The sequence below is a fragment of the Mytilus edulis genome, chromosome 9 (assembly GCF_963676685.1).
Source record: "Mytilus edulis chromosome 9, xbMytEdul2.2, whole genome shotgun sequence".
In the NCBI taxonomy this organism is placed as follows: domain Eukaryota; kingdom Metazoa; phylum Mollusca; class Bivalvia; order Mytilida; family Mytilidae; genus Mytilus; species Mytilus edulis.
This window is the reverse complement of record NC_092352.1, coordinates 6,622,389-6,636,575: the sequence shown is the minus strand read 5'-3', so window position 1 is coordinate 6,636,575 and position 14,187 is coordinate 6,622,389. Positions and strand designations below refer to the sequence as shown.

General features: G+C 30.3%; 1 protein-coding gene across 1 annotated transcript in view; it reads right to left on the bottom strand.

Annotated features, from left to right (window-relative positions):
* Positions 1-12,840, bottom strand: part of LOC139487550 (substance-P receptor-like) — a 48,879-nt gene extending 36,039 nt beyond the window's left edge. Inside the window, exon 1 of the mRNA XM_071272432.1 lies at positions 12,313-12,840. Coding sequence (XP_071128533.1) covers positions 12,313-12,718 — 406 coding nt within the window. The 5' untranslated portion in view covers positions 12,719-12,840. The remainder of the gene's footprint in view (positions 1-12,312) is intronic.
* Between the last annotated feature and the right edge of the window lie 1,347 nt (positions 12,841-14,187).

Below are 14,187 nucleotides of genomic sequence, written 5' to 3'. Positions count from 1 at the left end.
CAATTTCATAATAATACCACTTCAATTAGACACCAGTTGACGATAAAATAGATACAATGATTGGTCTTAATTGAAAAATTATATAAATAAAGTATGTGTAAACTGGTTCTCTTTTATTACGTTTTGATTATTTAACGTTATTACATTTGGCATCCATCGTCAATCAGTTAATGAAATAGTACTATTTGTGGTACGCATTTTGAAATCCAAGCAGAATTGCTTTTGCTAATTTTGCAATGTAAAATGTAAGCTGTTCATAGCCGTGATAGTCTAGTCGTTGGTACCGAAATAAATAACTGTGGTAATAACAGTGCAGTTCAAGCCTAGTACTCGGAATGATTTTTTTTAATTATGTTTTTCTCTACCAAAATATTGTTTTTAATCTTAGAGGTGTCTGTATTTTATTTTTACTATAAAGTTGACGATTTTATTTCTGGTTTTACCGTCAAAAAAGTAGTTTTACTGTCGTAGCTTATCACACTTTATTCACATAAAAGTCAGTTAAATGTTGATGTATATTTGGACCATTTATAATCAAACAAAAAAAAATAAGTCATCATAGTATGATATCATTATAATCCGAAAACCAAAAGTAAGCATTGCTATGATGAAAGGGGAAAGGCCTTGTACGTTAAAAGTGATAAGTGTAATGTGTACATGGATGTTTATTTTTATCAAGGAATTGTACTAATAAGTAATATTTACAATTCCTTGCTTTTATGGTGTTTATGTATTTTATTCAATAACAAAAGGCCAGAAATACAGTTTATTGACATACATTGACAGATATACGCTATAAGAGTGATATTTAAATAATAATTAATATCAGCACTCGTGGTATAGTGGTATCATGCATAGACTACATACTTTACTGTTGAAAATACGCGCGAGTTCGAACCTTTCAATAGTCACTCGTTTTTAAGAGGATAACATATCGTAAGCTAAAAGTTTAAAGTTATGATATAAGTTATCTTAAGTTAACATGTTGGTCAATGGATTCTTGAAAAATAATCCACTGTTAGAACAATAGACTGACGTCAGAGAAATGGGTTAAATACCAAGTATTACCATTACTATATAATCGACAGTTAGATGTGTATATGTATGTGGGTATGTTGCTATTGTGATAGTATTCTTTTCTTGGAAAATTAGTATGTGGGTTTGAAATCAAGTGATAAGAAACCGTATATTAATATGCATAGTTTATAATTTTGGTTTACAATATTATTATGTAAACAAACACGTTTAAACGATCTCGAAAATCCACCATTGCAATATCTCGGCGTAATGTTAAATATGAATTATCTAAGGTAAACAAAGCTTATTGAATTACCCAAACTGTCTGAAGCTTTAGAAGGTACGAAAATCTGTCGTTTCTAAAACCAATGATAAAAATAACGTAAAATTTACCACAACTTACAGTTAAACTGTACATCAATTAAATAATGCGTCCTAATCTTTTTTCTTGATTTACGTTCACCAGGAAATCTCATCCCATACATTTGAAAGCCAAGAATGTAAGACTACTTTAACACCTTAATCTTTGGTTTTTTTTAATTTCTAACATTGACAACGGAGACCTTGATTTCGAAAGTATGTTTTAAATCATTGTCGTTCCGAAGCACTGTAACAACTGATTACATCTTAATATAATCCAAAGCACATATAATGTATAGTTATTGAATCAATTTATATTTTTTTTTAAATAAAGTTTAAAATTTGTTATTTTTTAAATGTATCTGGCACGATATCACAAATATCTTTATCCTTTGTTAATTGAAAAATGGTTTAGTGTATGAAACCAATAATTAGAATATCATAATAGTTTAAAAGCTTAAGTTAAAGAATACGAGTGATGAAATTTATACGTTATTATTTTCTTTCCGTCTTATTAGGCACCATACAACATCTTACTGATTGAAACTTATTATTTGTAAAATAAATATTACTTATTGAGAATGCCCAAAAGTGAAAATGTCACATAACTTGTTGATCAATTTAAATGATTTTTTTCATGTTGATTGTCAGAAAATTTGAAAAAAAGCGTCTCTTGAGAAAACTTTATTTTGTTTTAGTTTCCATTCGTTATCGACCAAAACCTGCTTTGTAAACGAGTTACATGTTATACACTGACATGCTACAGGCTGATATGCTGTGCTTATCAGAATTTTCGTTTTAAAGCTTAATTGAATATCACATGGCTTTCTGTTAGGCAAATTTACATATATACAACATAATTACTTCCAACATTTCCGGCCTGTCACAAACACTATGTACAGATAATCAGGGATCAACATATGTGATGGACAATGGCATATCTCATTTCTCATGCCTTTCTGGTAAATTCAAGATTTCCTTTTGTGAAATACAGAAATAGGTTTATTTTAATCTAATTTCTCCATATTGTTGACAAAAAAGTCTAGTGCATATATAGGATTTCGCCTTTTTCTATGAACTCGAATATTCCAAAGATAAATTTAATTCAAAATTGAAGATTTGTGATATCTAGATAGCTTACGTATTTTACTCACTATTTTATACATAAAAACGTTTAGATAACGTTAATGAATTAAACTAGTAGAGGTATTAACAAAAAAGACGTTTATGCAAGCAAACACGAGTTTCGGTTAAACGCAAACGAGACAGCGAGTCAACAAGAAAAATCACAATAACGTACATATAATTATAAAATTCTTCAAGTTTTAACAATATTTCTTTAGTGCAAAATTTTTATTATACAACAGAAATACAGGTAGTCGGAAGCATGAAGAACTTATATAAGTCCGTTTCCCTTTACAAAATGATAAAATTGGTAATAAAGTGTCTAAACACACAATGTGTATTCTGTTTTTGCCAGAATTTAACAAAAAGTTTTTTTTTTAAATACTGAACTCCAAGGAAAATTCCAGACGGAATTTTTCTAAACAAATGCCAATATCAAAAGCTCAAACACATTAAACTAATGGATAACAACTGTCATATTACTGACTTGCTGCAGCGTATTCTGCTATGGAAAATTGTAAATCAAACCTGGTTTTATAGCTAGATAATATAAAAAAATCTCACTTTTTCAATTTTGATTTTGATGTTGGGGAAATAATGTTTATGGTAATAATTTTATTCGTTAAAAAAATGTATTTTTATAAAATAAAACAAAAATTTTAAAAAATGCTTTTCTCGTGTTAATGATCATAATTTCTTCCATTTGTGCTGATTCCTACTGAAAATAAGAAATACTATACGAATCTTACTACTTTTCATACAGAAACCATTGTTGTTTTGTATTTAATATTCACTGTATCTGCTAGTCAATAAATAGACATCAGTCAAGTGTTTGATGTAGAAAAAATCTCCAATGAATCCTACCTATTTTGATTAAATTCTCGAAGCAATCTTAATGAAAATCATTTCGAAAAAGCAATTTAAATGCAGAATGGACAGTCTTCTTTTAATAACGGAGGTCGAAGTATTTGTTTCATCGTTAAATTCTTATCCGTGTAAGAATCAGACAGACGATTGAGCATGGTACTTTATATTAGAGTTAGTCACCATTTGTTTTATACGCTTCTTTATAACCAATGTTTTGAGACAGAATGAAGAATTTTCATTTCAAGAAGTGCACCAAGAATGTTTTTGAATCAAGAAAGATAACTCTTTGAATTTACAATCATATCTTCTGATAATGTTCCATTATTTATATGATCGTGTTGATTAGTTTTTTTTTTTAGCGTTTTCCGAATACGTCTCATTTTTCATTTTGTTTTATTTTATACTGTAACTGCTTTTCTTTTTGTCTGATAAAGTGTACCAGTACAACTATTCTTTCAAAGGCGGATATTTGAATCGTAGAAGGTTATGAATTCTTTATCTAATTAGGAAAGTGGTTTCGTTGAATGTTGTTAAATTGAATTGACAAATATTACTGTGCAGAAAAAGCTAGTCAGATATTATTTTCTTATTATGAAGTTACGGTGACTCTTTTAATGTACATCTTTGTCCTTTATACTTTTGGACAGTTTTCTCATTGTTTTCCATAATGTAAAGATTTGAAAAGGTAAAATAATGCCAAGTGATCTAACAGATAACATGATGCATGGTTGTCTAATTTGTTTTATTGTCATTGTATAATAACAATTGCTAATTGGGTAAAAATATGACAATGTTTGTTTATTTCTTTGCCTATAATCCACCATACACTGTTGATGTAACCCCGGAGTTGTATTCTTCAATTAACATATGTTACTGTAAGTAGTGCTATTGACATTTAACAAATAATGTCGCTAAATCGTTCTCTGTGTTGAAGGTTTCATGGTGACTTTTAGATGATTCAGAGGAAATGTTTGTTTATCAATTTTCAAAACTTAATAATTCAATTTGAATAAACAAACTCATGTCAAAAAAGTTAAGGAATCTGCATACTCTGTAAACTGAGTGATGATGATTGCATATGCATAGCAGCAGTAGAAGCGCAGTTCCTATTCTTTGAATTTCTTTATCATAATTGCATTAAGAGATTATGTTTCACGCAATATTTCCGTTCTTGTCCATTAGTTAGTAACGATTAACATTTAACTGCAACATTTGATATGATTCAAACAAGGTAACAATTAAAGTATCAACAATGAAGAAAAAAACCTCACATGATCAAATTGTTCTCGCATGAAATATGATCTTCATATCTAGGCCTGAAAGCTTTGAAAAGTACCCGATTAAACCTTGGGGTTTTGTAATCAGATACTATTTGATCATACAGGATTTTAAATGTTCGGACTTCAATTGGTCAATTTATTAAATATTAATATAAAATTCAATCTTAATTAGTCTTTTATTGTTTTGGCCAAAAGGTGCTTTTTTGTAGTAAAATTTGTTCACTAAAAAAGTTAATCAATACGAAAGTATGGGCATAACTGTCAATTGTTTGGCCTTTTTAACTTTTTTTGTTCGAGCGTCAATGATGAGTCTTTTGTAGACGAAACGCGCGTCTGGCGCAAATACTAAATTTCAATCCTGGTGTCTATGGTGAGTTTATTTGTATGACATATTACTTGCAATGGACTTTTATAAAGCAACAATCAATTATGTTCACGTTTTACATTCAATTGGTCTATTGGCATTCAACCGCATTGCATTCAAAGACAACATGCTATAGTAAATTTTAAAGGCATTGACATGTCAAAATGTGCACTTAAACCCAGTGGACCAATTTTGTTTTTGAATTGGGCAAACACGCGCTATCACTAAGACGTAGACCAGTGAGCTTATAATTTTCTTTTAAAAAAACGCACCGATATGACTTCAACAGATCGAGATATTCCTCCTAAATACATTACTCATCACATCAGCTTAGGCGAGTGATTTTTGTTCATCACTCGCCATATCTTAATTCATTCGTATGGTAAAGTTGGAAGGTGCGTAATTTGCACACTGTTTCATCAAAGAATTGAATTCAAAAGAAAAATTACAAAAATACCGAACTACGAGGGAACATTAAACGGAAAGTCCTTAATCAAAAACTTAGCCGCATCAAACGAATGGATAACAACTTTCATACTCCTGACTTAGTACAGCATTGTCTTATGTAGATAATTGTGTGTCAAACTAGGCCTTACAGCCGTGCAAACCACATCACTTGTAGAACTTTCATATGTCTCTGGTATCAACCTCCTGACACTCAAAGTACTACGAAGTAAGGAAATCAGGGTTGGCAAAGTATTATACGCTCGGAAAAACCCAGGCGGGAATTCCTGGGTTTTCCCGGGCTGGGCAATACTCTAGGAAATGGGTAATACTGGGTAATACTGGGCAATAAGACTTTTTAAGCTTATTTTAACACAAAATAGTAAAGTCTTGTTGTAGTTTCATAGTATTATAGCTAAATATATACATTTTATACAGATAACCATTGATAGTCATGTTTCTAGAAGATTGAAAATTCAATTTCATTCTTTTCTCCACTACTTCTTTGTAGGCAGAATACAAAATTTGAATATTTTAGGATTATTAATACCTTGTTAATTTCCATGTATTGTTTCAACTATCCAAACTTTAAAAAAATGCATTTTATAGCAGTGTTTATGTGAATTATAAATGTAAATGTCTATGCAATCATATTGCTAAATAAACACCCTACAGGGTCAAGTCATTAACCCTTATAGAAATGAAAAGGCTGAATATTGTTATATAAACATATCTTTGTCCTAATCTGAATAATTACTTATTAATTAGTGATGTACATATAAATTATGCAAAAGCAATTTTTCTTACATTTTCTTGTGAATTCTTAATGTAAGATATATACATTTGAAAAATTAATTCTTTGAATTTATGTAAACAGTTTGGCCAATCTAGACAAGAGGGTGATTTAATAGACTTTCAGAAGAGAATTATTGATAAAGGCCTTTTCCATTAATATTTGTGTAATGTGTGCCTTAGTTTACCTGTCTCATAGTTGCAAGTATAGTACTTTTTCAAATGTATTATACACCTTGTATTATCACTCTCGAACAAGTAAACTAATTTATAAATCAAAATGTGTTTATAAATATATTAAATGTATTGCAATTGAGTTTGATCACTGAATCCTCTTTAAAATTCAGGCCAGTATTTCATATTACCCAGTATTACCCAGTATTAACCATTAAAACCCAGTAAAACCCGGGTTTTCCCAGTATTTCCCACTGGGCTGGGCAATACTCATAAAACCCGGGTTTTTGCCAACCCTGAAGGAAATGTACTTCATACTGTGTGAGTCTTGTCAAAATCGTCATCAAATGTACTGGCAAAACCAGTTTGCTTATTCGTTTGTATACATTATCTTTACAATGTCCATGTTTTAGCATGCACTGCATTATGTTTACAAGGGAAATATTCATCGTTCTATTTTTCTTTAACTGACCCCTGTACCTGGTATGAATTGCATATCTCATAGGTTTAATTTAATGTTTGTTTTATGTCCCTCATAGAGCTGTACATATAGGTTAATGTATAAAACCTTCAGTTTTTATGATACTATTGTATCATTGTATGCATAAGGTTAGACGTAAATAAAGGCAACAGTAGTATACCGCTGTTCAAAACTCGTAAATCTATGGACAAAAAACAAAATCGGGGTAACAAACTAAAACTGAAGGAAACGCATTAAATATAAGAGAAGAACAACCTAAATTAATATTGAGTTAATTTAGATTTAATGTTATTCAATTTGTAACCATTACCACAACAACAGCACCAAAAAACAAATACCCTCATTATTTATTTAATTTATTTCCATGGCATTATTTAATTGTCTCGTGTTTTTTGTTTAATGAATTATTCAGCATGTCGATTTTATTTATTTTCATAGTAAATATAAACTTCTATCGTAGTAACAACATTCGCTGATCAGGTCCAATAAAATAAGATAAGCATATAGTCTGTTCATGGACACGCACATTCATGTCAAATTATTTGTAGTTTAATAAAGTCTAAGTAGATTTCAGAATATCCTTTACTTTCCGTCCAACTATAGATCAACTCGTGACAATATTTATGCAATAAGTCTTTTATAAAACCCAATGATAACTAAACAAAAACAAACAATATAATATAAAGAATTATCATTTATGTTTGAGGATGTACTTAGATGAGGTTTTGGAATAAGTGTCAAATCTCCTCGGTGTTTTTCCATACGATACAAGGTAAACTCTTTTGCCCCATAACACCTATTTATCTTTTAACATAAGACTAACTAGTTTATAAAAGGTCATTTGACAAATTTTAAGCAGGTTCTTGATTTTCTTTCTTTCGATTTGAGACCTAAATAATACCAATGCAAATATAAGGTAAAAGTTCGAGTCAGCCTTTCCCTGCTATATTTCATACATCAAATATCTCGAAAAGGAGCTCCATGACCTATCAATGTGGCATGTCAGTTAACTACTAGTAGTCTGTTGTTATTTTTGTATTATTGTCATTTTGTTTATTTTCTTTGGTTACATCTTCTGACATCAGACTCGGACATCTCTTGGACTGAATTTTAATGGGCGTATTGTTATGCGTTTACTTTTCTACATTGGCTAGAGGTATAGGGGGAGGGTTGAGATCTCACAAACATGTTTAACCCCGCCGCATTTTTGCGCCTGTACCAAGTCAGGAGCCTCTGGCCTTTGTTAGTCTTGTATTATTTTAATTTTAGTTTCTTGTGTACAATTTGGAAATTAGTATGGCGTTCATTATCACTGAACTAGTATATATTTGTTTAGGGGCCAGCTGAAGGACGCCTCCGGGTGCGGGAATTTCTCGCTATATTGAAGACCTGTTGGTGACCTTCTGTTGGTTTTTTTTATGGTAGGGTTGTTGACTCTTTGACACATTCCCCATTTCCATTCTCAATTTTAGCTTACTTTGATCCTTAACTAATAGTTATCAAAGATACCAGGATTATAATACTCTTCCATCTGAAAGTATCAATTTTGAATTCTTGATTTATTTAACTTCATCTCAGATCACATAAGTACACCCTTAAAAACGAATACAGTATATATTATTTATATTAAATCTATTTATTTGCTTGATATCTATCTCTGATCTTAAATGATGATATGTGGACATCACTGGGACAAAGCAAATCTTGATTAATTTTTCTTTAAATCTCAAGACACTTACAGTCGAAGTGTTTCATTACAGGAGACAGAAATGATACCGATGAACTTTCAGTGTCTGTCTACTAAGGTCTCCCTAGTGACAAATCTATTGTAAATTCATTATTTGCCTTTCATTGATAGCCCGCTTGGCATTTTCAAATCTTAATAATTAAATTAGACCATTGAATAAAGAAATGATGATTAATTATATGGTGTTACATAAAAAGATAAAAATTCAAGCCTTGAATATCACAAGTAAATAAATTGCAAACAATAATGACTGACAGCCTGGACCTAATATAACAGTCTATATTATTCCCCAGCTGAGTGCTTTTTGTAACACATTTATGGGTTATCACGTAATATGCAGAACGTTCCGGATGTATATGCTTCCTTGAAAGCATCAATCTTTATAGAAATCATTTTTTTTTTTTAAATAAATGAAATATATTTGAATACATTTGACCAAATCATTTACTTGTAGTATACCAATATTCAAATAACACAAACGGTTTCAGGCCAACGATTGTATCCGCATACAAGAGATACTTTAATATACCATAGATTCAAATATCAGGCTAGTTTCTGTCCAGTTTAAAAAAACAAAAACCGGGATCATATTGACTTAATCAAATTTGACACAACTTTTGAGGATTTTCGATTTAAGATGCTCTTCAGCTTTATATTTTATTTGTCCGTACAAACGAAGGACGAATGATACCAGAAGGACATTCAAACTGTCAAAATGTAAGGGGCATTGCTGAGGTTTATGTCAACGAAACGCGTTTATGGTGTACCGATTAATAGTTTTAAACTTTATTGATATAAATGAGCAAGAAATTAACGCCTTTACCAAGTCAGGAATATGACCGTTGTTATCCATACGTTTGTTGTGTTTAAGCTTTTGATTTTTCCATTTGATTAGCGACTTTCCGTTTTGAATTTTCCCCGGAGTTCAATATTTTTGAGATTTTACTTTCTGTAAACATGATATTCGTATTAAATTAATGTATATATAAAAAAAAACCAGATGTTTGAAAAAAATCAACGTAGAAGTAGACTTGATAATTGTACATGCTAAATAGTGAACGTTACTTTCTTAAGTCATATTACTATGATAACTTGGTTTTTTTCTATGGTCGGGTTGTTGTCTCTTTGGCATATTCCCCATTTCCATTCTTAATTTTATTGAACATGATATAAATATATTAAAAAAGCATTAGGGTTCAAACATATATCCTGGAATGTGTTTTGGGTTTATTCTCAAGATGACACTCCTTAAACTTCTTCGGAAGAACAAAGTTAAAACTTATTTTGGAAAAACAATTACAGGCACTTTGAATTTCTTCATCATATAAAAAAGTAAATGTGGTAGGATTACTAATAAGACAACTCTCCACAAGAAACCGAATGACATAGTAATAAACAGCTATAGGTCACCGTACGCCCTTCAACAATGATCAAAGCCAATACAGCATAGTCAGCTATATGCCCCGAAATCACAACTGTAACACAATTCAAACGAGAAAGATAACGGCCTAATTGTTACACTAAGTAACTACCATCCTCACTAAAAACGCTCTACCTTCGCTATAGATTGTTACCTGATCAGTTCGTCTTAATAGATTCAGATATGTTTCTATTAGTATGTTTTGCTCGTTTTAATCCGATTTTGACTATAAAGGAATTAAACCTCTTAGCAGCCTCAATTGCTTGTTTGTTTAACGGGTTTCCTGTCAGAAAAATTGATTTCATTTTCCGTCGTAGTGCATGGCATCTCAACAAGTATTATGTTATGACTTAAATATTTATTAACTAATTAAATTGACGTCTGTTTTGTTAGTCTATGCACGACTATGTGCACCCGCTTTCTTTCGTGCGTGATCTATCTTCTCGATTCTTATATAGCTGACTATGCGGCTTGGGTTTTGCTCATTGTTGAAGGCTGTATTGTGACCTATATTTCATGTGTCATTTCGTCTCTTGTGGAGAGTTGTCCCATTAACAATCATACCACATCTATCTTTATATATCTGAAGTTTTGTTTGTTTTTTTTCCTATAGTTCAATGCGTCACCATTCATCACATGTTAAAAGATAAACTCATTTAATGTGTTACATCAATCTTGATTGAAATTATAATGATGGTTATTTGCCAAACTGATTTATTTCCATTACGAGGTAGTCGGGTATGGTGAGGGTAGTACGTCCATTGTCTGCCAACGAATAAAGAATGTCAAAAAGTAGCCAATTTTTTTTTATAATCTTCCAAGGCATACAGATTATTTACAAAGATAATTATTCGAAAGCATTGTCATGAGATATATTGTAAACGCTTAGTAATATTTCCAACTTAAAGTTCGTACACGGGATAAATTTTGGTAAATACATATTCTTGTTAATCAAAAACCTTACTATAAATTAAATGCTGAATATAGTAAAATAATATATGCTATGAAAGTATGACCATCCTGTATACAAATTCCTCTTTGGTCTATCTTCTCTCATGTTGCCACTATATAGTAATGTTCAATTATCATTCTGATAATATGTAATTGAATAGTATTCGCATTAAATTTCAATTACATCGCGAACCCTCCAACACAATTAGTATTAAATAAACATTGGCAACTAAATTACCTTAACGATACACAATCGTTCGCAGTATTAATATTTAAACTGAAATGTTTGAACCACTTAGTGAGAATTGGTTTGAAATATTCATATGAATTACTATCTCTTGTTGATTGTTTGTGTAGGCTTTATATTGCAATGTTCAACACGGATTTCATTATCTTGGGCAGTTTTTCCTTTGTATCCATTAAGATTTTTTAATACTTTTTATTTCACTTTAATTAGATTCTTGACGCATTATATTTTTTTTCATTCCTGTCAAAAAATGGTATATTTTATCTGACTTTTATGTATGTCAATACATTCATGTCATTCAAATAAGATCGGTCAATATATGAATAGTTATAATAATATTCAATTACCTATATAGCTCATAATAATACATTTACTTAGATATTATATATAGTATGCATATAAGATAAATGTGCTTTCATCCATCAAGAATAAACAGTACTCTGGTTATTTTATAACATAGATCTACTTTAACACGACTGCCTGCGCGGTTTAATAAACGCTAATTGTTCCGCGCGTTAGAAATGTTTCTTTCGTCCTATTTCAGCCTTGACATATACTTATCAAATAGTTCTAAATCAAAAACAAAATAATGTTATTAATAATAATACGAAACATTGTTTAAAAAAAATGATCGTTGTATTTCAATGGATTTAACCATACCATTAGAACAATGTCCTTTTTTCGTTTTGCAGGTTTACTTATTTTTTTTTTTTTTTATTCTTTTTTTATGAGTCGGAAAAATCTTGGAATTAAGATGCGTTTGAAATTACTTATTTGATAAGCAATGTATCATATAAAAAGGGTTTAATTTATTACATACATTTGACTTTTGCATCAAATATTTTCATTCATTAAAGTATGTATATAATCAATTATGAAAGTATGTATATAATCAAACATGAAAGTATGTATATAATCAAACATTCATGCAGCAATCACGTTCTCGTCGAAAACATAAAAGATACAAGAACCATATTCAACAATTGTGGGTATGAGTTTATAACACAAATGAATTGCTGAATGCGGAATGCAATGTTACTTACTTTGTGTGAAGGTGTTTATTTTACAGAAGAATTTTCCTAATACCCATCCTTCCGTCACATCATCAACAAGCGTCACCCAGGTACAAGAAATTGTCACCATTAAATCTGCTACAGCCAGGTTCACAAGATAATAATTGGTTGTTGTCCACATAGTATGGTTCTTTATGACTACGATAATTATCAAAATATTGCCCAAAACTGAGAACAAAATTATCACAATAAACAAAATAATTTTAATTATAATTTCCCATGTTGGAACGACTTTAAGTTCTCCAACATATGGCATGTCACTGTAATCTATTTCGTCCAACAAAAATTGTTTACATTCCAGTACATACAGTTGATTTAGACTGTCATTATATCCACATTTCGTATCATTCATAAAGTTATATCCGTAATCATCCATTTTTTATTTTACTTTTAAGATTTTTACTTGAAATCGGATTTCGCTGCGATTGCTGTTTTCGCTTTGCTCATTCGGATAGAAGTTATCGACGTTCAGCTGAATCAATATCAACTTTCTCCTGTCAAATGTTGTTGACTTCTGAAGATGAACAAGAGTTAACACCATTTGACATGCAGATACCTAGTGAAACGATGACACGGTGAATAGACTTCAATCTGATCAATAATATGTATGATTAGTAAACCAAAAAAACATACGGAGATAAAATACTGCTAATTTTCTTCTCTATTTATCTCTTAACAGTGTTTAATTAATATGTGTTTAGATAACGGCAAATTTGTGAAGCTGTTTTCAGCGGATATCATTTTCAAATGTACATTAGTTTTCTTAGTGAAATCATACATTGACTTTGACTCTAAAAGTTATTGCTTTGATTGATATCTTTTAAACCACTCAACCACAGAACAGAACTTAAAACTAACTACAAATGCCGTTAAGATATAATAGAATAATAGATATGATTTTATGTAAACCATAATGAAAGTACGACAACAGTTATCGTCTTTGTTGAGTAATTACTTTTAATTTTGATTGTCCGCTATTTTATGTTTGAAACTTATTTGTAGAATTTATAAACAAATAATAATTAAGACCTGCATAATTCCAAAAGATATTTACTATGTCTGTAATGTCTCACGGTAGGATGAACATTGCAGCTTTCATAAGTGTCTTGAATATAATCTATATTGAAAATTTAATATTTTTGAATTATCCTACAATTTGTAAACAAGCATTCGATTTTAATCTATAAGTGCAACCTTAATAACGTGCTTTGGGTAAATAGATATCTTATTTAACTTTATTTGTTTTGTCTATGTTTCTAACGGTCTTAAAACGCAAACTCTGATTAAATTACAGTTGCGATGAATTCAATCTCAGAACGGTATTACATAGACTTGTTTGAATTGTAGCAATAAAACGTCTATTCTAAGAGTTCATTTTTCCAGTTTAAACATACGAGAGCGGTTACATTCATAAATAAAAAATACGTTAGAAAATGTGGTTATAATTTATAATAAATCAGTAAAGTGAAGGGTGATTTATGACTTTATAACACATCTTGGCTTTGAAGTCATGAAGAGAAAACAATCATAATATATGTGTTAACTGTCAATCTTCCGTATTTATATGATATCACTTTGGCAGATAATTGTTTTCTTTTGATGTCTCCTTCCAATAAAACCGATTTGTATATTTTAATATATTTACCTACTGGTCATTCTATAAGTTTCTTGTCCATCTTTGAAAACCGTTAATTCATTAATTTATAATCATATATTGTGCTTTTAACTCATATGAAACGAGTTTATTGATTGGGTTTTATTTTTATTCCTTAAGAATTGTTGGAATTATGCATGCATATGTATCACGAATATATTAGGAATAAACCACACGAAAAACATGTCATT